This window comes from Sphaerodactylus townsendi, linkage group LG17 (genome assembly GCF_021028975.2).
Source record: "Sphaerodactylus townsendi isolate TG3544 linkage group LG17, MPM_Stown_v2.3, whole genome shotgun sequence".
Classification (NCBI taxonomy): domain Eukaryota; kingdom Metazoa; phylum Chordata; class Lepidosauria; order Squamata; family Sphaerodactylidae; genus Sphaerodactylus; species Sphaerodactylus townsendi.
In genome coordinates, this window is record NC_059441.1 from 2,748,933 (window position 1) to 2,774,380 (window position 25,448).

A 25,448-nucleotide genomic window follows, 5' to 3' on the forward strand; every position below is an offset into this window, starting at 1 on the left:
CATCCCCATGCCACCAGGGCAGAAAGCCTTTGCCAGCAGAAACCAGGTGCGCGCGGGCAAACTGTGCCTCCTCTCCATCCCCTATGCCACCATTAGGCAGAACGCTTAACAAAACTCTTCCAGTCACTTACTTTAATAGCCAGGGAGGAACAAGCCCAATAATCTCCTGCGTTTCTGCCATGACCCTCCCTTTCCTACTAAGGTGGGCGCTTTCCTGGTGGTTTTGCCGGCTCTGCCCAATTCGGTTGCGTGGTGGCTGGTGCTTTCTCAAGCTCGGCCGCCAGGCCGAGCCGGTGCCGCTGACTCATTTTGCCCGCCGCTTCTGCAAGGGAGCAGGGCGGGTGTATCCTCGTTGCCCGCGCGTCATTAGCGCCGCACCGCTGGCGCTTCCAGCTTCCGCCCCGTTCGCTTTGCTGGTTGCGCAGGCGGCGCTGATTGTGCCGCCAGGCCGGTGCCGCCGACGGCCTCTGCCTCTGCATAAGCGGGCGATTCCTCAGCTCCGCCAGCCGCCTTGACCGCTGCCTAGCCTCCGCCCGCTTCGCTGGTTGCGGTATGGCGCTTTCCGGCGGCCGCCAGGCCGGTGCTGGACCTATTTTCGCCCGCCTGCAGCAGCAGGGCGGGCGTATCCCTTGTTCGCGAAGCCGGCCTGAATGCGCTCGCTGCCTGTTTTTCGCCCGCCTCGCTGCTGGTTGCGGTAGGCGGCTTCCCAGCTGCCGCCAGGCCGAGTCAGCCGACTCATTACCGCCCTGCGCAGCAGGGCGGGCGTGATCCTTTGCTTCGGGTAGCCGCCTAGCGCTGGCTCAGCTTCCTGCCCGCCTCGCTGTCATGGTGGCGTGGCGCTTTCCGCTGCCGCCAGGCCGGTGCCGCCGACTTTTCCGCCTCTGCGCAGCAGGGCGGGCGATCCCCGTCTTCGCAGCTTCGCCCACGCGCTTTCACGGGTTTTACCGCCCGCCTGGTTGGCGGTGGTTGGCGCTCGGGCGGCCGGCTGCGGCCGGTGCCGACCCATCTTCTGCTAAAGCAGCAGGGCTGGCGTGATCCCCGTTCGCAGCTTCGCCCAATACCGCGTTACCGGCTTTGCCTCCTGCTCGCCTCTGGTTGCGGCGGGCTCAGCGGCCGCCAGGCCGAGCCATTGACGACGCCGCCTGCCCTGCAAGCAGTAGGGCCGGGCGATCCTCGCTGCCTGCCAGACGTGCCGCTGGCTTTTGCCCCGTTCGCCCGCTGGTTTGCAGGGCGCCCAGCCGGGCTACCTTGGACACTTTTAAAACAGCCTCAACACTAACTCCCATGGAGGGGGAGGGGGATTAATCACACCAGACATGCTAACAAGGAAGGTGAAGCACTCACAACCGCAGTTTGCAGAACTAAGTGAGAGTCATCAAAGGTGCTTGAAGTTAATCTTTAACAACCGGGTTCTCGAACTGAAGAAAATGTAACAACAAATGATTGTTACAGCCTCCAAAAGCTGGACTTTTCTAAACCCCCCGGAGGAGGGATCTAATTGTTGTGTGCCAGAAGGTCCCAACAAAAACGGGACTAATGGTCATATTCCAAGGGGTTCTTTGTTTCACCTCCTGCATGTGAGTCTGGCACTCCAGGGCTACCTCAAGTAGTAGCAGAGCTGGACTAGATGACTCTTGGTCTGATCCAGCTGGCTTGTTCATGTTCTTTAAGGCCATTGCTTTCACCTCCTGCATGTAGAGTTCTAAAGGCACTGGTAATACCGCGTAGTAGCAGAATGCTGGACTAGATGGACTCTGGTCTGATCCAGCTGGCTTGTTCTTATGTTCTTATGTTCTTATGTTCTTATGTTCTAGTTCCGTGGTGGCGAACCTTTGGCACTCCAGATGTTGTTGTTGTTGTTGTTGTTGTTGTTGTTGTTATTATTATTTATCTTGGTTTTCTATACCGCCTCATCCCCAAAGTAATTCAAGGTGAACAACATAATATATAAACAATAAGCAGGAGCAACCGGTAAAATACAAAATATAGGTTCACACAAACATTCAAAATACATAAACAGCGGCTAACAATTAGCAAATTAAACAAGAGGGCGCCCAGGTTCTCAATTTAAAAAACCCACCCCAAGAAGGGGACGGTAGGCCCCTAATAATGAGGGAGTCCTGTTGTACCCAGTGCCAGAGCAGGCGGCGGGGGGGGGCACCCATATAAGCTGGCTGGACACCCCAAAGGCCCCGGTGGAACAACATGTCTTACAGGCTCCCCCCCCCAAGTGGAACTCACTCAAGGGGTCCCGGCTGGGTCTCGGATAGTTGGTGGAGGGGTGTTCCACTCAGGCCGGGCCAGCTGTGAAAGTCCCTGGCCCGCGTGGGAGCTTGGGGCCGCATTGAGGGGCTGGGGACCACTAGGGGCCTCATTCCCTGCTGATTGCAGAGGCCGCAGTGTAGGGGAGGCGGGGTGATGCGGTCCCGGCAGTACCTAGGGTCCCAGACCGGTGATATTGTTAGATTCATACCCTACCAGCCCCTGCCAGTTGCCAATTTAAGTGCTGGCAGGGGCTGATGGGAATTGTAGTCCATAACATCTGGAGTGCCAAAGGTTCGCCACCACTGTTCTAGTTTGACTGCGGAACTGCATCGTCCTTTGCTTTTGTTGTGTGATCACAGAAACCAGTGCGGTGTCGTAGTTAAGAGCAGGTGCACTCTAATCCGGAGAACTGGGTTTGATTCCCCCGCTCTGCCACTTGAGCTGTGGAGGCTTATCTGGAGAGCTCGGTTAGCTTGTGCACTCCAACACATTCCTGCTGGGTGATCTTGGGCTAATCACAATTCTTCCGAGCTCTCTCAGCCTCAACCACCTCAGAGGGTGTTTGCTGTTGGGGAGGAGGAAAGGAGATTGTCAGCCCCTTTGACTCTCCTTGCAGGAGAGAAGTGGGGGATATAAATCCAAACTCTTCTCCTTCTTTATTTTGTGCTTCCCGTTATCTCCTGCTAAAAAAATCAGGAGGGCTGCAGACATGCCCTGATTAAAAAAAAAATTTCAACTTAACTCTGTATCGTGCTTGCAACAACTGATCTCGAAACAGATACAGCCCTGAGCTCATCTCTGGGAGGAGTCCCCTAGACTACTTCTCTGCGTAGCATCGAGAAACATTTTGCTCCTGGCTTTCTTCATAAGCCTCCTCTTTCATGCTTTCTATCGATTGAAAAAATCAAAGCGGTTCCCCTCCCCTTCTTCTGTTCCATGGGACTTCCATCTTCACTGAACTCGCCTAAAGTTGAAAGGTAAAAGCAGTCGTGGGAAAGGGGGGGAAAAATACAGTAATCCAGCACGAATAAAATTGGAGGGAGGGGTTATGTTATCTTCCTCCTCCTCCTTCAAGCCGCGAATCTGTTGAGGATAACGAAAAACATCTACTACTAGTGTAGTTCTCGATTATCCCTGAACGCTGTGCAGCAGCCCCGCGCGGCAGATAATCTCCAGGCTTTGCTTGTGTAAGAAGTGGTTTGCAACAGAAGTTTCCAGGATTCATCACGTTAGAAAGATATTTCTGCCTCCCCCTCTGATAACACAAAAATAATTTTGAACGAGTTTGCTCTTGTTTATTAGAACCAGAGGTGGGATCCAGCAGGTTCTCACAGGTTCCTGAGAGTAGGTTACTAATTATTTGTGTGTGCCGAGGGGGGGTTACTAATTGGTGATTTTGCCACGTGATTTTTGCCTTAGTTACGCCCCTCCTCTCAGCAGTAGGTGAACTTCGAAGCAGTCTATAGAGGTGCACCATGGCGAAGGCCAAAGGCCCTTTGCCACAGCCCTGCCTGTGGAAATGCCCCCCAGCCCAGAATGTCTGCCACACCCCCCCGTCGTGTCCCGCCCAGCCCCATTGGCACTATGCCACAGTTTGAATCCCACCACCACGGGAACCTGTTACTAAAATTTTTGAATCCCACCACTGGCGTGTGGAAGATTATTTTTTAAAATGTCGATGACATTTCTGCATCACCTCTGGGTAATTGACCGAAGTGTCATAATGGTAGCTCTAGGAATTACTGGAAACTCTATGCTTTACCTCTATGGTAATTCCTAGAGCTACACTTTGTCATTTCCAGCTTTTACCCAGAACTGAAACAGCAATGTAAGTGACATCGCCATGATTAGAACTATTAGCAAACCAAAGAAGACCTCTGCATAAACTTTTACCATTTTATCAGACAAAGAAAATATTCTTTTTATTGACCAAGACTGAAAAAGTATAAAAGCAAAACAGAATTACCCCAGTTAATGTTGAAATGAATGCTAAAACTAGCACTGTAACTAGCATTGCTATATCACAGTGGTGGTGAACCTATGGCACGGGTGCCAGAGGTGGCACTCAGAGTCCTCTCTGTGGGCACATGCAAACAGAGTCCCCTCCCCACACACACATCTAGGCTGGCCTGGGCTGCTGAGCTCGATTATTAGCATTAAAACCTAAGACCTAGTTTTGGGAAAGCAGTGTAGGTAACCCTGTTAAGCGCTGTTAAACCCCACTGATTTTCATGTGAAGAACTAAAGCACAATCCTTTACCTGGGAGTAAGTTTGCTACATAAACGGGCTTGCTTCTGAGTAAGCCCCTCCTAGGCTCAGTGGATTCACCCGCTAAGAGCTTAATAGTTGCTTCGAAGCAAAGTCACCGACTACCACCTGAGTAACGCACGCCTTGGAGCCAACCGTTTTTTCTAAACTAAAGCCTCAATATTCAGGTTAAATTGCCATGTCAGCACTTTGCGATAAATAAGTGGGTTTTGGGTTGCAATTTGAGCACTCGATCTCGAAAAGGTTTGCTATCACTGCTATATCATATTATAGCTAACGATAATGGTGCAGTGGTTAAGAGCAGGTGGACTCTAATCTGGAGAAGCAGGTTTGATTCCCCAATCCTCCACCTGAGTGGCGGAGTTTTATCTGGTGAACCAGATTCGTTTCCCTACTCCTACATTCCTGCTGGGTGACTTTGAGTTAGTCACAGTTCTCTGGAACTCTCTCAGCCCCTCCTACCTCACAAGGTGTCTATTGATCTCACCTCTTCTTCTTCTGAGACTTCCAGCCAGAGAAATCTGATTTGCTTGTCCCAGGAATGCTTATTGATAGAAAAATGTCAATCTTATCTTTAATGTCTGCTTTCTCACAATCATGCAGTTATATCTTGATATCTGATTGGCTCCCACTACCTAAGAGGTAAGCAACGTGAGTGTCAATAACCACTTAAAAGGGGCATATACGATTATCTGATACAGAAAGATGGGAAGGCCAATCACAACTCTTAAAAAGCCATTAATCGCGTCTTGTAACTGTTCCACTTCACTGTCTGAGATAAAGGCTGTGAAACAGGTGTGTAATGTCTTGTTCAACCTGCAAATTCAGCAAGAAAACAGGAAGTGATGTCATTGCAACCCAATGACAGAAAATAATTTGAGGTGGATGGCACGTCTATAGTGTCCGTAGAAGCCCATTTAATTAATACTAAATGGCAAAAGGATCTTCTGGAAATGCAGAAAATTCACCAGGACATTCTTGGAAACATTTCTTCCAAAAAGGAAAAGGTGGGGACCGTATAACCATTACCCTTTAAAAGGCAATCCACAATCCCAGAGAATGAAGGTCAGGCCAGGGTTTTCAATTTTTACATGGTTCTGCTAATCGAAACTGCCTGCCAAGCTGAAACAAACAAACAAACAAACCCTTCCACACAGCAAATGTATAATGGGTTGCAGTCATGATAAAGGAACCAGTTTTCCTGTTTTCCCATTGACATGCATTCTGCAAAGGCAGAAATTAAGAACATAAGAACATAAGAACAAGCCAGCTGGATCAGACCAGAGTCCATCTAGTCCAGCTCTCTGCCACTCGCAGTGGCCCACCAGGTGCCTTTGGGAGCTCACGTGCAGGAGGTGAAAGCAAGGGGTCTCTCAAGGCTGTTGTCTCCCCGAGCACCCTGACTGTGAGCAGACTTGCAATCCTCAGACTACAAGAGGATCAAGATTGGTAGCCATATAAATCGACTCTCTCCATAAATCTGTTCAAGCCCCTTTTAAAGCTATCCAGGTTATTGGGTCACCACCTCCTGTGGCAGCATATTCCAAACATCAATCACACGCTATGAAGAAGTGTTTCCTTCTATTAGTCCCACTCTTCCCCCCCCAGCATTTTAACAATGGTGGATGCCCCTGGTTCTAGTATTGTGAGAAAGAGAGAAAAATTTCTCCTTGTCAACATTTTCTACCCCATGCATAATTTTATAGACTTCAATCATATCCCCCCTCAGACGTCTCCTCTCCAAACTAAAGAGTCCCAAACGCTGCAGCCTCTCCTCATAAGGAAGGTGCTCCAGTCCCTCAATCATCCTCGTTGCCCTTCTCTGCACTTTTTCTGTCTCTTCAATATCCTTTTTGAGATGTGGCGACCAATTGGAGGCCACAGAAACAATCCGGATTGCTTTCGCACCTTCCTGGGATTCTTTGGAGGACAGGTGTATTAGATATAGATCTAAGGTAACTATAGGCAGGTCAGCACAGCATTATATGTCCAGCAATTTCAAATTCCCCAGTAGTGTAAGAGCATAACTATGTCCATACTTGCAAACCAAGTAATCTCACCTCTAAAAATGCAGATGGAAGAGCACTAAGATGGAGCAGAGCGGAAGTTATCCTATGTTAGGGAACATTTAGCTTGCCAGCGCCGCTTATGCTGCCTTTTAACTTAATAGAATCATAAAATCATAGAGCTGGAAGAGACCCCAAGGGCCATCCAGTCCAACCCCCTTCCGTGCAGGGACACACAACTGTAGCACTCCTGACAGATGGCCATCCAGCCTCTCTTGAAAAACCTCAAAAGAAGGAGACTCCACCACACTCTGAGGCAGTGCATTCCACTGTCCAACAGCCCTGATGGTCAGGAAGTTTTTCCTGATGTTTAGGTGGAATCTCTTTCCTTTCACCTCGAACTCCATGACCTCTAATATCCCTGCCTCTGAGCCGCAGGGAAACAAGCTTGCTCCCCACCATCATGACATCCCTTCAAATATCTCAACATGGCTATCGTGTCACCCTCTAAATCTTCTCTTCAATCTAACCAAACATACCTAGCTCTCTGAGTCCCTCTCAAAGGCCATGCATTCAGACCTTTGACCATTTCACGCCTCCTCTGACCTTGTTCCTGTTTGTCACTTGGTCTTTCACTTGTATTCCCAGAACGGGACACAATATTCCAGGTGAGGTCTAACCAATGCAGAACCGAGAGGCATGATAACATCCCTTCCTTCTAGACCAGGGGTCGGGAACCCGCCAAGGGTTCTCGAAGCTGCATGGGCTCTTCCCCCCCCGGTTTGCAAGTGGGTTCCCCACATGGTTGCCCTTCCTGTCTTTGCCTTAATGAAAGGCTCCCACACCTCTGTCAGCGGCCGGGACACTCCATCCTATGTGCAAGCGGGATGGGTGGAGAGGTCTGGCGGCTAACACTTTCCGTGGCCTTCGAAGCTCCAATTGGTTTGTCCGGGAGTGCCAGAAGTCCCTCGCCCAGAATGAACAGCTGAGTCACAATTTAAACGGAGGCAGAGAAGGACCTCAGCAGAGACGAGGTGAGGGTAGGAAGATGCAAGGCGAAAGGAAGGAAGAGGAGGGGGGGGCTCCCCGGCGCAGGGTTCTGCCTGTGGTCTTGAAGCCCCAGGAGGCGAGCAGAGGGGCCACAAGCAAGCAAGCTGGGAGGGCAGATTGTCTCCCAGCTTCGTCGGTGAAAGGTGGGTGGGTAAGTGAGCGAGGGGGGGGAGGGAAGAGGCTCCGCTGGTGCCCCTGCCTGTGGCTCCTGAAGCCCCCCAGGAGGCAGCAGAGGGGCCAAGCAAGCAAGCTGGAGGGGCAGATTGTTCCCAGCTTCTTGGCCGGTGCTGGGTGGGTGGGTGGGTGGGTGAGCTGCAGGGGAGTGGAAGAGGCCCCATATTTTTTTCTCTCAGTAGCACTGGATTCTTATAAGCAACACACCATAATTGCTTTATACAGTTTTAAAGGTAAAACCAAAATACATAGTGCTATCTCTATTTTAAACCGTGCACCATGGCTCCATGAGTCTTCCTTCCGGGTAAAATGGGTCCAAAATGGCTCTTTTGAGGTAAAAGGTTCTCACCCCCCTGCCTCTAGACACTATTGATACAGCTCAGAATCATGCTGGCTTTCTTGGCCGCCGCATCAGAACCAGTGGCGTAGGAGGTTAAGAGCTTGTGTATCTAATGTGGAGGAACCGGGTTTGATTCCAATTGGCCATGCTGACAGAGGCTGATGGGAATTGTAACCCTGGCATCTGAGAGCTGCAGGCCCCTACCCCCTGGTTAGCCTGTACACTCCCACACACGCAGCTTTGGGTGGACTCCAATACCGCCAGCTTCTTGAGCTCTCAGCCCACCCACCTACAGTGGGTGTCACTGTAGGGAAGGGCAAGGAGATTGTAAGCCCCTTTGAGTCTCCTGCAGGAGAGAAATGGGGGGATATAAATCCAAACTCCTTTTTTTTTTTCCTTCTTCTTCTTCTTCTTCTTCTTCTTCTTCTTCTTCTTCTTCTTCTTCTTCTTCTTCTCCTCCTGCTCCTCCTCCTCCTCCTCCTCCCTGCTCCCTCCCTGCTCCCTGCTCCCTCCCTGCTCCCTCCTTCCCTCCCTGCTCCCTCCCTCCCTCCCTCCCTCCCTGCTCCCTCCCTCCCTCCCTGCTCCCTCCCTCCCTGCTCCCTCCCTCCCTGCTCCCTTTCTCCCTGCTCCCTCCTTCCTCCCTCCTCCTCCTCCTCCCCACCCCACCCCTGCCCATTGCTGTCCAACCCACCACATCCCGCTGCCCTTCCCGTCCTGCCCGTCCCATTTGACGCTCTCAGATCGACTTTTGAGCTGCTAATGGGATGCCTGCAGGCCCCCCCTGGCAGATGAGGAATCGGAGTTATCAAGCGGTCGAAAGCAGCCGCTCGCCCCGGGGACCAGCAGGGGATCAGAGATTAAGTCCATCACTCATTTCCTTAGCATAACCTAACCAGCCAAACACAGCAGAGACCAAAAAATCGGAAGGACGTGGATTCGAAGCAACAGCTTGGCTTGATGGGCAGTCTGGAGCGGTGGGGAGTTACGTCAATGGCAGCAGGAAATGCGGTGCCAGATGTCTGTGGGAACACTGCCATCCATCTGTGCCAGCCTGCCTTGAAACACTGCTAGGATCGCGCATAAAGAAGAAGAAGAAGAAGAAGAAGAAGAAGAAGAAGAAGAAGAAGAAGAAGAAGAAGAAGAAGAAGAACAACAACAACAACAACAACAACAACAACAACAAGAAGAACAACAACAACAACAACAACAAGAAGAACAAGAACAAGAAGAAGAAGAAGAAGAAGAAGAAGAAGAAGAAGAAGAAGAAGAAGAAGAAGAAGAAGAAAGAACAAGAAGAACAAGAACAAGAAGAAGAAGAAAGAAAAAAGAAGAAGAAGAAAGATGAAAGAAGAAAGAACAAGAAGAACAAGAACAAGAACAACAAGAAGAAATAAGAACAAGAACAAGAAGAAGAAGAACAAGAAGAAGAAGAACAAGAAGAAGAAGAAGAAGAAAGAACAAGAAGAACAAGAAGAACAAGAACAAAAACAAGAAGAAGAAAGAAGAAAGATGAAAAAAGAAAGAACAAGAAGAACAAGAAGAACAAGAAGAACAAGAACAACAAGAAGAAGAAGAACAAGAAGAAGAGGAGGAGGAGGAGGAGGAGGAGGAGGAGGAGGAGGAGGCTTGATTTGAGATCCCCTCTCCCGGAGACTCCAAGGCCAATCTCCGTTCTCCCCCACAACAAACACCCTGTGAGGTGGGTAATTGAGAGAGAGCCCTGGCGAAGCTGTGACTAGCCCAAGGTCACCCAGCTGGTGTGTGGGAGTGCACAGGCTAATCTGAATTCCCCAGATAAGCCTCCACAGCTCAGGGCGGCAGAGCTGGGGAATCAAACCCGTTCCTCCAGATTAGATACACGAAGCTCTTAACCTCCTACCACTGCTGCTCTATATACAGACATAGGGAGGGGATGGAAGGCCCCTTTCTCCCAAGGAAAAGGATCATCAGAATTGAAAACTATGTAATGGTTTGTCGGAAAGGCTTTCACGTACCGGAATCACCAGTGCTGTGTGGTTCGGCTGCATGGCCATGTTCTAGCAGCATTCTCTCTCCGACGCTTCACCTGCATCTGTATTGCACTTCAGAGGATCTGATAGTAGGGAAAGGGAAAGTAAGTGGAGCATCTCCTCTGAAGATGCCAGCCACAGATGGTAAGGAAACGGGGCCAGAGAGAATGTCGCCAAACACGGCCATACAGCCCGTGTCCATACAGCACCCCAATGTAATGGTTATTGGTTGGGGAACGCCAAAGTACCCACCGCTCAAAAGGTTTGGAGACCTCGATCTAATAACCGGTTCATCCCTGACAAATAACCGCTCCATTTCTCCTCAAAAATACCTTCAAGGACCGAAAGCAGAATAGAGTGATACCATTACAACTCCAGATCTAGACACTAGACTTCTACTGATGCAGCTCAGAATTGCATTGGCTTTGCGGCTGCCGCATCACACTGTTGACTCATGTTCCCTGCGGCTCTCCAGATGTTCAGGAACTACAATTCCCATCAGCCTCTGTCATCATGGCCAATTGGCCATGCTGGTAGGGGCTGATGGGAATTGTAGTTCCTGAACATCTGGAGAGCCGCAGGTTCCCTACCCCTGGGCAAGACTGACATATATATATGGAAAAGAATTACGTGTTTCCTTGCACAGAATTTACAAAGGGGCATGGGGAGTTACACGGCAAAGTTTCCTTGTACTATTAGAAACATACAGCCTTCCCTGACTGGCAGTGTCTGCCCAAGGGTTACTCAAGATCTTTTTAACGGGACATGGCAAAAATCGAACCCAGGACCTACAGCGTGCAAAACAGGGGCTCTTCTCTGGAGCAACGGCCCCTCTCACTTACCTTCCCCCAGCGTGCTCACCACCATGACGTCCGAGGCCCTGCTCGCACCCCGAGAGGTATACGCCTTAATGTAGAAGCTGTAGTTTGTCGAGGGTTCGAGGTCTGTCACGAGTTGTTGGAAAGTGTTTTTGCTGACAGCCTCTTGGTACTCCATCTTCACGGGGTCTGAAATCCAAGGAAAAAGCACTGTAGCCATTGTAAGAATCCCGCTATGGTCCCGAGATAATGAAGAAGAAGGGGCTGATGGGATTTGTAGACCATGAACATCTAAAGAGCCGCAGGTTGCAGACCCCTGACTTAGGCAAATTCCGCACGGGCCAAAAACAGCGGTGTGAAAACGGTGTTAAATGGTTCAAAACTGTGTAAAAGGGTTTACGACGTTTCCATACTGCTGCTTTCGGCCATTAAGGAATCCCCCAAAGACCCCCATTCAGAGGTGGGATTCCGCCTATTCGCACCGATTCGGTAGAACCGGTAGCTAATTTCTCGTCTCGTTCAGGGACCTGGTTGTAATCCCACCACTGAGTTATTTCGGAACCGGTTGTTAAATTGTTTGAATCCTACCACTGCCCCCATTCCAAGATTACCTTGATATGGCTCATAAATGCATATGTAAAGGCTCAATGTTATTTATTTACTTATTTTAATATTAGGAACATTTAATTATCCTGTTGTTTTAATTAGTAGTTCTCCGGAGCGTGAGGAGTGGATATATCCTTTTAGCAAATAGAACTAAATCGGGAAGTGCCAGATATGTCCTGGCGTTGGATCTTAAATATAGTCAAATGGGATCTGTTTTACAAATTTGTCTTTGAATTGAATGGCTAAACCCTTTTAATCCATTTTATATTTTTACAAATGAACTGTCAAGTTGGAAAGCAAAATCCATAGATGTAACATATGATTTTAAATCCCATATGTCCCTACACGGCCTCTTCGATCAGTTGAGGCCAATTTACTAGTGGTCCCTGGCCCCTCGGCGATGCGGCTGGCCTCCACACGGGCCAGGGCCTTTACGGCTCTGGCCCCGGCCTGGTGGAACGCTCTTCCTCCAACTGTCCAGGCCCTGCGGGACCTTAGTGAGTTCCGCAGGGCCTGTAAGACAGAGATGTTCCGCCGGGCCTTCGGAGGATCCAGCCGCTGATGGTGCCCCCCTCCTTTGGCCCTTGACATCTGGGCCAACTGCCATCTAATGAGACTCGCCATTCCTCCCTTTTGCGGGGGGGAGGGAACTTATAATCAGAATGCTGGACGCCACCCCTCCCCTTTTACGGGAGGGGAGGGAGCTTTTAAAATTAGATTGTTGAATGCCATCTACTTTATTGGGTTTATGGTACATCTATTAGAAATAGTTTATGGTTTTATCGCTGCTTTTAAAATGTTTTAGTTATCTTACATTGTTATTTCTATGTTGTACACCGCCCAGAGCCCCTCGGGGACGGGGCGGTATAAAAGCTTAAGGAAATAAATAAATAAATAGTAAATTTCATAATTTAATAATAGTGTATAACCACTGTCTAATACCTAATGCCAATAAAGGTGATTGCGATTGATTGTGATTGTGATTGATATGGCTCATGTTCCTCCTTGGATCAAACTGGGTGCAAAACACGACACAGAAATAGCCGCCGTTGTTTCCCTCCTCTACCTGTCACTCTCCTTATGTGCAAGACGTAGCCGATGATCTCCTTGGTGTCCTGCAGCGGCTCACTCCAGGACACCTGGATGGTGGTCGCCGAGACAGTTGTGGCTTTCACCTTCTGGGGCGGGCCGGGCAGGCCATCGGCCCAAAGCACCGTCAGCCTGGCGCTGGCTTGCGTGGAGCCGGCGCTGTTTTCCGCGATGCACTGGTAGATGGCCTCGTCTCCTTGGCTGATGCCAGAGATCGTCAGCGAACTGCATGGGCAGGCGGAGAAAAACAAACAAATGGACAGACGATTTGTGAGTCCTTTCTAGCAATGATCCTAGAAGTGGCTGGCGGTTCTCCAATTCTTCCTCCTCTGCCTCAGCAGGCCATATATCTCTCTCTATATAAAGTTAACCGTGTATTTGTTACTGATGTTCTAACGCCAAAACGCCTGGACCGATTGCTCCCAAATTTTCACACAATGTGGCTTTCCATTGTGGTCAGGTTTTCAGACCTTCAGATTGCTGGCCTTTAGTACCTGATCCCGGTAAACCGTACTTTCCCCTAAACCCCGCACTGGAACAATGAGGGGCTGCGGGACCAGGGGGTGTGGCTTGCCCACCTTCTCTGCGGCGTGCGCGTTCATGCCGCACGAAACTGCCTGCTGTGTGACTCGCCCACGAGACACAGGAAGAGGAAGGAGGAGCGTTACCAGCAACCCCCCGCCAGACCAAAGAGGGGCCACAATACCGGGGGGGGGCCTGGCTTGCCCGCCTTCACTGCGGCATGTGCATTCACGGCAGGCAAAACTGCCTGCTGCCTGACTCGCCCACGAGACACAGGGAGAGGAAACGTTACCACCAAAGCGGTTGGAAAAACCCGTTACGCCTCTCCCCTTCCTCCTCCCTTGCCACCGTATGCCACAGTGAAGCGTGGCCGGGCCCGCTAGTATATATATAAACCTTTATTAGGCATAGAATCCATATAACAGCCAACACTGTCCAAACAAGTATCCCCTACATGAGAACCATCGCAGGTAATCATTTCAAAGTTTCTACAAGGAACCTAGCTACAAAAGTTAAAATCTCGGAGGCGGAATTGTTTAGTAGAAACGTAATCTTCCCCCACAGTAGAGTATTCATTAAAGATTACAGGACAAAGAGCAAAAAGTCTGGTCCTAGATCCCTCGTGTTTGAGGCAGTCGAGCAATATATGTTACACGGTTTGAATCGCTGTGATACAATGAGGACATTTCCGCTCTTGCAGGTCGATTTTTCAGAACTTTCCTTGTAGCATAGAGCAGTGATGGCGAACCTATGGCATGGGTGCCAGAGGTGGCACTCAGAGCCCTCTCTGTGGGCACGTGCAAACAGAGTTCGTCATGTGGAGGGGAAATCGCCCCCCTCCCACATCTAGGCTGGCCTGGGCCACTGGGCTCGATTATTAGCATTAAACCTAAGACCTTGTTTTGGGGAAGCAGTGTAGGTAACCCTTTAAGCGCTGTTAAACCCCACTGATTTTCATGCAAAGAACTAAAGCGCGATCCTTTACCTGGGAGTAAGCTCGGTTGCTGGCAATGTGGCTTGCTTCTGAGTAAACCCTCCTAGGGTCGTGATTCACCCGTTCGAAGAGTTGCATGGTTGCTTCAAAGCAAAGCCAACAACTACCACCAAGCTTACTCCCAAGTAACGCACGCCTCAGAGCCAACCACTTTTTCTTAACAAACCTCAGTATTCAGGTTAAATTGCCGCGTTGGCACTTTGCGATACATAAGTGGGTTTTGGGTTGCAGTTTGGGCACTTTTGGGTCTCGAAAAGGTTCGCCATCACTGGCATAGAGCAAGGGAAGGAGTTACATCGAGCCCTAGTGATTATCCATCTATGCTTGGGCTCCTGAAGTAAACTCAAATAATCTGCCATGTGATTGATTTTAAATTTGATGTTTAAAAAAGGTCAATTGGCCATGCTGGCAGGGGCTGATGGGATTTGTAGTCCATGAACATCTGGAGAGCCTCAGGTTGCAGACCCCTGCTCTAGAGAGTTTCATAACATCCGTATCTGGAGGGGAGATGATTATTGAGCTCTTGAAAGCAGATGGCTTAGCTCTGGTCGGAATTAAAGAGGGCCAGCTCCAGTAATTAAAGACACCACAGGAAAGCACATTTCCAGCACATGGAGAAAAGAGAAACCGGGTGTTCGTATGGCTGGAAATACGGGAGCAAACTGAACGCATGAGGAGAAGGGGACAGCCACTGGATTTTTGCACACGGGGGTTCTCATGTGCAGCAGCGGCATACTGGTTAAGGACAGGTGTACCCTAATCTGGAGGAACCAACTTTGATTCCCCGCTCTGCAGCCTGAGCTGTAAAGGCTTATCTGGGGAATTCAGATTAGCCTGTGCCCTCCAGCACACGCCAGCTGGGTGACCTTGGGCTAGTCACAGTTCTCTCAAAATTCTCTCAGTCACCATGAGAGTCAAAATTCTCTCAGGGCACCATTTGGCCATACTGGCAGGGGCTGATGGGAATTGTAGTCCATAACATCTGGAGTGCCAAAGGTTCGCCACCACGGCCCTAGGGCAGGGTAAGTTCAACGGTGGTACGTGTTCATGGCAAAATTCACAGTATCCCTCGGGAGATGCCAATGCAGGCCGGGATGCCCGCCCTCACCTGTTCTGCCACCTGGCCTTACAGCGCCTTCAGAAGAAGAAGAAGAAGAGTTGGATGTTCATTCCCCCTTTCTCTCCTGTAAGGAGACTCAAGGGGCTTACAAACTCCTTTCCTTTCTCCCCTCACAACAAACACCCTGTGAGGTGGGTGGGGCTGAGAGAGCTCCGTAGAGCTGTGACTAGCTCAAGGTCACCCAGCTGGCATGTGTGGAAGTGTACAGCCTAATCTGAATTCCCCAGATAAGCCTCCACAGCTCAGGCGGCAGAGCGGGGAATCAAACCCGGTTCCTCCAGATTAGAGCGCGCCTGCTCTTAACCACTGCGCCACTGCTGTTCCAAGAGGTTTTGACATAGGCGCCGAACCTCCCATACAAGGAGCTGGGCTAAGCAAGGCAGTAAGACTGCGATGATAAAACGGCAGTTAAATCTGTGCTGACACACACAACAATGGAGAACCCGAAAGGCCAAAAGCACGTGTGAGGCGGAAGGGGTCTCGTGGCTGTCTTTTCTCCCTTGCCCCCCGCCCCCCATACATCCGCCTCAAAACATTTGAGCACTGGCACACATCAATTTACTCCCTAGCCTAGTTCATCTGCAAATTTTAGGACAAGCAGCGACATCCTCTTGGTTTGACCGTTTGGGAGAACAAACTGTGAGCTTGGGATTCCCACGCTGGACGCTCCTCCGGTGACCAACGCAAACACCCGTGACCCCCAGCCTCCAGTTATCCTCAAAGAGAAGCAGAAGCCCAAAACTCCGCCCAGAGTTGGTCCCTGTATGGCCTCACAACGCTCAGGAAAACTATGCAAGATATGTGTCTGGTGCCCCCTACTCGGCAGGGATCAGGTGCCCCTCCCAGCAGAACACATTAATTCTCTCCTGAGGACCGGAGAGGGTTGGAATGGAGGGTAGGGTGGGGGGAGAGGATGGGATTGCAGATATTATTCGGGGGCTTTTGCAATCAGCAAGGTTCTAATTTATGCCGAGGGGCCATCTGTCAAGTGTGTGAAACGCTCTCCGTTTAAAGACCCCCGGCCTTCGAGGGGCTGTGAGTGATAGACACAACATCGCAATGAGGCGACCCGCCCTCCCCCCCTTAGGCCATCTTGGGAAAGGAGCGACCTTCTCTTTCATTGCAACAAAGGGAGGGCTTGCCAGCTGCTTCCCCCCCCCCCAGAAGGGAATATATTTGATACCTCGCATGTTACAAGGGAACAGATACTGAAGAAGCGCAGAAGCATAGCTTCAAAATAGCAAGATCTGGCTCAGGTTTGCCAAAATTCAAGGGGTCGTGCAGTTCTTAAGATGATGATGAAGAAGAAGAAGAAGAAGAAGAAGAAGAAGAAGAAGAAGAAGAAGAAGAAGAAGAAGAAGAAGAAGAAGAAGAAGAAGAAGAAGAAGAAGAAGAAGAGGAGGAGGAGGACGACGAGGAGGAGGAGTTTGGATTTATATCCCCCCTTTCTCTCCTGTAGGAGACTCAAAGGGGCTTACGATCTCCTTGCCCTTCCCCCCTCACAACAAACACCCTGTGAGGTGGGTGGGGCTGAGAGAGCTCCGAGAAGCTGTGACTAGCCCAAGGTCACCCAGCTGGCGTGTGTGGGAGTGCCCAGGCTAATCTGAATTCCCCAGATGAGCCTCCACAGCTCCAGCAGCAGAGTGGGGAATCAAACCCGGTTCCTCCAGATTTGAGTACACCTGCTCTTAACCACTACGCCACTGGTTTCAGTCCAGAAAATGAAGGCCTTGCAGTTGAGGTTCCCTGGACTACTTTTGCTTTAAGCTTCATTAAGCAGAAGTCTCTCTCTGTGTGTGCATAAAGTCAGATGACTTATGGCCAGCCCACAGGGTTTTGAAGGCAAGAGGTGCTCAGAGATGGTTTGCCATTGCCTGCCTCCACATGGGCTGAGAGAGTTCTGAGAAAAATGTGATTGGCCCAAAGTCAGCCAGCAGGCTTCATGTGGAGGAGCAGGGAATCGAATTGCACTGACTTGGAGTTGTTTCTCAGGCTAACAACCTACCTCATAGGGTTGTTGTGATTAGGAAATTAGGAAAAGAGTTGGTGGGGAGAGAGCCATGTATGTTTTGATGGGAGTGGGAGGTGTTTTGTGAGCTGGTACAAAAAAAATCATTGTTTGGTCATGGTGGGGAAGGGCGGCCGCCCATACGCCAGGTGGGGGGGGGGCACCAAACTCAGGTTTTGTCCCCGGGCAGCAGTTTGCCTGTCTGAGGTTGCAAATGCCCGGGCAGCAGTTTGCCTGTCTGAGGTTGCAAATGCCTTAACAGACCAGGTGCTCGGTAGCAGCAGCAGCAGCAGGCCATTGCTTTCACATCCTGCCTGTGAGCTCCCAAAGGCACCTGGTGGGCCACTGCGAATAGCAGAGAGCTGGACTAGATGGACTCCGGTCTGATCCAGCAGGCTCTTTCTTAAGTTCTTACGTTCTAAAGGCACTGGGGATTTTTTTTTAATTAAAAAAATTAAAACTCATTCACAAGGTTGGTGATTGAGCTTTGGACTTTAACCCTCCCTGTTAAACCGGCCTTGACTGGTGGTTTGCTGGGCTTCCAGGTGGGTTCTGTTGGCTGGCAAAGGTGCCCCCCCCTTGCTGGATTGCTCTGGAAGGAACAATATTCCGTTGCCCTTTTAATGCCTTGCGGCTGGTTTCCATGATAACAGAGAGGAGGGGGAGAGAAATCTTGAAGGGACAAATAGGGGAGCTGGTTGGAGGTTTCCTATTTGGCCAAAAAAAAATGATGCATACCCTTACTAACCACAGCTTGGCCTGATTCAGCAAAAAGCCATTCTCGCCACTCTTGTTCTTGGCACATGGCCACGTTGCTTGGAAGGGTGAGACTGTGACTTCGCAGGGAGCTGCTTGGCATATGTCAGCCATTTTGCGTTGCGGGGAGATTGTAATCACCAGGAGCCAAGATCCCTTGCGAGAGTCAGAGGCCTGTCCTCAGTCACACTGAAGATTACGGAAGAGGAGGATCTCAATTTGGCTCAATCAGTCACCCGCTGCATTTGTTAAGCTGGGGGGGGGGGATTTCTGTTCCTTTGGCATGCATGCATACTGAGAAAAAAGTCCTCTCCGGTTGATTTATCGTTATATTTCCACAATGTGTAAGATGGCACGAGAGACCAGAGCGGCTAAAAACCTGTGATTTGAGAATCAGGGGTGAAATCCTGCCCCCAGTTCTTCCTCAAAGGCTTAAACACGCTCATGTAGCACAGACGTAATTAGCTACAAAAGATAAAAGGAACCTTCAAGTTCCGCAGCAGTCTACCCTCTGGTAGAGTTCCAGCAGCAAACGTGCAAGCTCACGGAGGAAATGAGCTGTCTCTGGTGGAAACCGTGTTTCCTTGACAAGTCACCCAACAAGACTGTATGGTGCAGTGGTTAAACTGTCAGCCTAAGATCTTCCGTGTTTCCCCGAAAATAAGACAGGGTCTTATATTAATTTTTGCTCCAAAAGATGAGTTTGGGCTTATTTCAGGGATGCCTAATTTTATCCCTTGATTTTGCGCCCCCCACGTGACCAGATCAGCTGCGCCGGGGAATCTGTAACTAGGGCTTATTTTTGGAGAAGGGCTTATATTTCAAGCATCCTCCGAAAATCCCGAAAAATCGTGCTAGGGCTTATTTTTGGGGTAGGTCTTATTTTTGGAGAAACAGGGTAGGAGAGTCAGATTCAAGTTCCCACTTTGCCATGGAAACTTGCGGGGTGACCTTGAAACAGTCAAACACTCTCAGACTCCGGAAGTTAAAACTGGTCCAACATGCGGCGGCTAGCCTGTTTACAGGGGGCGCTTTTCGAGATCACATTCAGCCTGTGCTGCGCTGCCTGCATTGGCTCCCAGTTGAATTCCGAATCATCTTCGAGGTGTGGGTGTTGACCTTCAAGGCCTTATGCGGCCTGGGACCTTCATACCTTCGGGACCGCATTACCCCATATGTCCTTACTTGGCCTCTGTGTTCGGCTGAGGCCAACCTACTGGAAGTCCCTGGCCCCTTTACGGCTCTGGCCCCGGCCTGATAAAACACTCCTCCTCCACCTGTCCAGGCCCTGCGGGACCTCGGTGATTTCTGCAGGGCCTGTAAGACTGAGTTGTTCCACCGGGCCTTTGGAGAGACCAGTCGCTGAATTGTGCCCCCTCTGTTCTCCTGTTTGAGGGTCCCTTCAAATCTTTGGGACCCACCGTGCCCCCTCCTCCTTGTTAGGAGGATTTTTAAGTAAAAGTTTTTTGCGGGACGCCAATTTAATGTAGCAATCGCTGTTTTAAATTAATATTTTAGAGTTTATGGGACTGAGTTCTTAATGTTAGGTGTTCTTTATTGGTTGTTATTTACTCGCTCCTCTTGCTATTTGCATTTTATGCTGATCATGTTGTACACCGCCCAGAGCCCTCCAAAGATGGGGCGGTATACCAAATTGAATGAATGAACAAACGAACGAACGAACGAACGAAAGAATTAATAATAATAATAATAATAATAATAATAATAATAATAATAATAATAATAATAATAATAATAATCTACCTCACAGGGTTGTTGTGAAGATAAAACAAAGGAGAGGAGAGCTATCTGAGCTGCTTTGGGTCCCCATAGTGGAGCAAGGTGGGATACAAATGAAGTTAAATAAATACCTAGACTTTATACACAAACCAGAAGTACTTGGAAAACAGGAAGCAGCCTAGGATTGAAAGAAGAGCACCAGAAGGTGTAAATCCAGAGGAAAGTGAGCGTGGCCTTTGGCGCAGGACAGCTTTGTAGCAGAAGTCAGTGAGGAGGCCCCGTAATTACTATTCTCGAAATACAACCATACTACAAACCCAATGAGAAATCAATATTAGGCTTTTGCGCTTAGGTGGCAGGTTTCTGCTATTCCTAGCTGAGGTAAACGCACGTCAGCAACGCGATCCCTGCAACGCAATTTATTTCTGGCCCACAGAATATTCTCTACTCCCCACCTTACTATTCAAGCCCCGAACCCATAACCCCACCATGGGCACAGAAGGGACAGAACAAGGAAAGTGACCGATTCGGGGAGGGGTAATTTGATGGCTACTAAGCCAACGGCTCTACCTTTGCTGCAAAAGAAAAAATAAATTATCACACACATACTACCGCAATCAATTAACAAACTATTCATCCTGAGCCACCTCGCTCGCTCTTTCTCTTTATGAACAACAAAAAAATCCTTTGGGGGCATTCTGTCTTTTTATGACTGTACGATGGGGGTCTTTCAATCCATGCGAAACCTACGGGGCTGGGGGAAAGCGTGTAATCTAATTAAGAAGCTCCTGCTATAGTTTCATTGGCCTCATTACTGGAAGATAAGAGATCCCTCATTACACAGGCAAACATTTTTCCTAGATGCAATTGGCTGATATGTCTCTGGAGGGCGTTTTACAAACTGATTCAGCCCAAAACGAAGTACCATATCTCATGGCCTTTAGACATGAATACAGGATTATAAGGAAGAAAAAGAGAGGCTGAGGGAAACAATTAAAGCCTTCTCTGAAGTACATCAGCATGATGTAGTGGTTAAAAGTAGGCTTGGAGATTTGGGTGCACCAAATCCCAGATTCGGCCTGAATCTGGGCGCATTCGGGTGAAAATCGGCCCGAATATGTCCTGCCTGAATATTTGCAAATCCGAAAGCAAGGCATTTGGGCGTTTGGGGGTATTTTTTGGTGTTTTTTCGCGTTTCGGCCTGCAGCGGCGTGTTTTTAGAGCTAGCAGCACCAAGATATCAGGGTATCATCTGGGGACTGTCCTGAAGATGTCACCCAAGTTTGGCGAAATTAGGTTAAGGGGGTCTAAAGTTATGGACTCCCAAAGGGGATGCCCCATCCCCCCATTGTTTCCAATGGGAGCTAACAGGAGATGGGGGCTACCCTTTTGAGGGTCCACAACGTTGGTGACATTCAAGGGCAAGCGGGAATTTGTTTACCAAGAAAAGTTCACCAAGCCTGGATGCTATTACCAGGAGGGCCTCCTGGAGCCACCCTGAAAGTCTGGTGCCTCTATCTTCAAAAATGTGCAGCCTGCACAGAAATTCCCCATTGGCTACAATGGTGCCAAGGCACTGCAGAGCAGAGAATCTTGGACAATTTCTTGGGGTGCCTGTCAGGGGTGCATTTTTAAAGCTAGCAGCACCAACATTTCAGGGCCTCATTTGGAGACTGTCCTGATGATACCACCTGGTTTTGGTGAAGTTTGCTTCAGGGGGGCCAAGGTTATGGGCCCTCAAAGGGGTAGCCCAGGGATCTGCAACCTGCGGCTCTCCAGATGTTCATGGACTACAAATCCCAATTGGCCATGCTGGCAGGGGCTGATGGGAATTGTAGTCCATGAACATCTGGAGAGCCGCAGGTTGCAGACCCCTGGGGTAGCCTCATCTCCTGCTAGTTCCCATTGGAAACAATGGAGGATGGGGCACCCCTTTTGGGGGTCCATAAGTTTGGACCCCCTGAACCAAATTCCATCAAACTCGGTGGGTATCGTCAGGACAGTCTCCGGATGATACCCAGAAATTACGGTGCCACTAGCTTTAAACATCCACCCCTGCAGGCCAAAATGCAAAAACCCCACCAAAAATACAAAAAAAACCCCAAATGTTTGGGTATACCCGAATATTCAGGTATATCCGAATATGTTATTTGTCTTATTCGGACATACAGATAATTTTATGCCTGAATAAATCCGAATCTGAATTTTACCAAATTTCCAGGTTATTGACCAAGCCTAGTTAAAAGTGGTAAGCTCTAATCTGGAGGACCTGGGTTCAATTCCCCACTCCTCCACATGAGTTGTGGACTCTTATCTGGTGAACTGGAGTTGCTTCCCCACTTCTACACATGAAGCCTGCTGGGTGACCTTGGGCTGGTCACAGTTCTCTCTGAACTCTCTCAGCCCCACCTACCTCACAAGGCATGGGGAGGGGAAGGGAAGGAGTTTATAAATCACTTGAGAAGTCTTACAGTCGATAAAAGCGGGATAGAAATCTTCTTCACTACCCCACTAGACCACATTTAGATATTGTGTTGGGGCTTACAGTAACCTGCAGATTTATAGCTCAGGAAGAAGAAGAAGAAGAAGAAGAAGAAGAAGAAGAAGAAGAAGAAGAAGAAGAAGAAGAAGAGGAGGAGGAGGAGGAGGAGGAGGAGGAGGAGGAGGAGGAGGAGGAGGAGGAGGAGGAGTTTGGATTTATATTCCCCCTTTCTCTCCTGCAGGAGACTCAAAGGGGCTGACAATCTCCTTGCCCTTCCCCCCTCACAACAAACACCCTGTGAGGTGGGTGGGGCTGAGAGAGCTCTGTGAAGCTGTGACTAGCCCAAGGTCACCCATCTGGCATGTGTGGGAGTGTAAAGGCTAATCTGAATTCCCCAGATAAGCCTCCACAGCTCAGGCGGCAGAGCTGGGAATCAAACCCGGTTCCTCCAGATTAGATACACGAGCTCTTAACCTCCTACGACACTGCTAGGAGGTTATATATCTATATCTAGGAGGTTATATATCTATATCTGCTATATCTAGCCTTGCTGTTCTAATTTCCACAGAAACTAAGCCTGCCAACCAGTGATTTTCACCCTACGCTTATCCCACCCTGCTATTTCCACAGGACAAATATCACCGCCCTCTACCGTGAAAACACAGTTATTTGTCCCCCTCTGGAAAAAAAAAACAGACAGCACTGTGAGCAAGTCAGCAGCAAGAGCGCCATTATCTACAAGGGTGGAGGGAATTGAATCCATTTGTACTCTGCAGGGAACCAAAACAAGACACAAGAAAAAACACGGACTTGCTATGGAAAACAAACGTGGGGGGAACTGATGCGGGCACAGTCTGCAGTTCTGCCTCCAGCACAGATTAATGTAGAAATGCATTTTTTGCTGGGTTGGATCTGGTCGGAACCAGAGGTGGAGCTGCCGGAGGGGGGCCACAGCTCCCCCACCCCTTGCCCCCCCACACTTACCTTTTTCCAGCCTGAAAGTACAGGTTGGAAAAGCAGCCTGTTCGCTTGAGACTGAAAAAGGCCTGGTGGGAATGACACTTCCCAAGAGATCTTGCAAGCCCCAAGATCTCCTGGGAAGTGAAGTTCCCACCAAGCCGTTTTCAGCCTCAAGTGAACAGGCCGCTTTTTCCAGCCTGCACTTTCAGGCTGAACTAAGGTAAGTGTGTGTGGGGGGGGAGGGGGCAGAAAACACAAAATGCCCACCGGCCGCAGTACGGCCCAGCTACGCCTCTGGTCGGAACCCATTTGTCACATTTCAGCCAGCATACAGTGGTGGTTTCTGTCAGATCTCTCTTAGCGATAGCACAAGATGTCTGTTGTGGGGAGAGGAAAGAAAGGAGATCGTAAGCTGCTTTGAGCCTCCTTACAGGAGAGAAAAGCAGGGTATAAATCCAAACTCTTCTTCTTCTAAGTTGGCTGCATCAGTGGAAATATAAAACAGTATGCTGGACTCATAACCCATATGACATCATGGCTAGTGAATCCGAACATGACAAGGGAGATTTTGGTTCAAATTCCCACTTGCCCTTGAATGTCACCAGAGTCAGATTCTGTTGCTCAACCAAGCCTACTTCACAGGGTCATTGTACAGAGGGTTGTCATGCCCTTATATAAAGCCATGGTGCGACCGCACTTGGAGTACTGTGTCCAGTTCTGGTCGCCGCATCTCAAAAAGGATATTGAGGAGATAGAAAAAGTGCAGAGAAGGGCAACAAGGATGATTGAGGGACTGGAGCACCTTCCTTATGAGGAGAGGCTGCAGCGTTTGGGACTCTTTAGTTTGGAGAGGAGACGGCTGAGGGGGGATATGATTGAAGTCTATAAAATTATGCAGGGGGTAAAAAATGTTGACAGAGAGAAATTGTTCTCTCTTTCTCACAATACTAGAACCAGGGGGCATTCATTGAAAATGCTGGGGGGAAGAATTAGGACTAATAAAAGGAAACACTTCTTCACGCAACGTGTGATTAATTGTTTGGAATATGCTATACCACAGGAGAATTTGCCGTGAAGTAGCCACCTGAACCTGGATAGCTTAAGCCCAAAAGGGGCTTGGACAGATTTATGGAGTAAAGAGTCGGTTTATGGCTGCCAATCTTGATCATCCTTGATCACAAGAGATTACAAATGCCATATGCAGAATAGGTGATCCGGAACAACTGTATAGAGAGCCATTGCGTTCACATCCTGCCTGTGAGCTCCCAAAGGCACCTGGTGGGCCACTGCGAGTAGCAGAGAGCTGGACTAGATGGACTCTGGTCTGATCCAGCTGGCTTGTTCTTATGTTCTTATGTTCTTAGGGTTGAACAAAAGCCTTCCTGAGCTCCTTTTGGGAAGAGTGGGATAGAAATGAGTTATGATAACCTTATATTTCAGTCCCATGCAAACAGGCCTTCAGTTCTGTTGCCTCTTTTATGAAATCCTACCCTCCCCCCCCCCAGAACACTCTGAGCGGCTCTCAACCTCCGCAAGGCCTCCATTTACCTGTTGTTGTTCTTCAACTTAATGTGGTCCGTTGGTTCCAAAATCTGCCCATTCTTCAGCCACGTTATCTGCGGCGTCGGCTCCCCCTGGGCCAAGCAAGTGAAGATGGCCGTGGTTCCAACAGGCCTGGAAATAGACTTTAAGAGGGATGTAAGACCGAATTCTCGCCCGGGGAGAAACGAGCGAGGCAAAGGAATGTAAAGGCGGAATACCAACATGTTTGCAAATGAAGAGACAACCCCCCCCCCCCCCAGAATGAAAATGGAAGGGTTTTCGGTGCCAGTCCCAAAGAGCACAGGTGCAGAAGAAGCGCCAGGGTTCGGTAAAATCCAACGGTAAACTGAAAATTCCACCAGTGGTTCAAAGTCGAATTTCTCCTGTTGGGGGGGGCATTATGAATGGCCGGCCTGGGGCCAGGAGGTGCTTTCTTTTTAAAAAAATTATAATTTTTTAAAAGACATATAAAACCAACATCTAAAACTATGTAAAGTCACAAGAAAGAAAGAAAGAAAGAAAGAAAGAAAGAAAGAAAGATGGGGGGGGTGGGGGGGGGGGGGGGTGGGGGGGGGGGGGGGTGGGGGGGGGGGGGGGTGGGGGGGGGGGGGGGTGGGGGGGGGGGGGGGTGGGGGGGGGGGGGGGTGGGGGGGGGGGGGGGTGGGGGGGGGGGGGGGTGGGGGGGGGGGGGGGTGGGG

General features: G+C 49.6%; 1 protein-coding gene across 1 annotated transcript in view; it reads right to left on the reverse strand.

Annotated features, from left to right (window-relative positions):
- The window catches only part of LOC125424663 (immunoglobulin superfamily DCC subclass member 3-like), a 37,146-nt gene extending 12,172 nt beyond the window's left edge, over nt 1–24,974 (reverse strand). The window contains exons 1-4 of the mRNA XM_048482077.1: nt 24,757–24,974; nt 12,604–12,851; nt 10,956–11,120; nt 1,584–1,589 (exon numbers count right to left, since the gene is read on the reverse strand). Coding sequence (XP_048338034.1) covers nt 1,584–1,589; nt 10,956–11,120; nt 12,604–12,851; nt 24,757–24,974 — 637 coding nt within the window. The remainder of the gene's footprint in view (nt 1–1,583; nt 1,590–10,955; nt 11,121–12,603; nt 12,852–24,756) is intronic.
- Between the last annotated feature and the right edge of the window lie 474 nt (nt 24,975–25,448).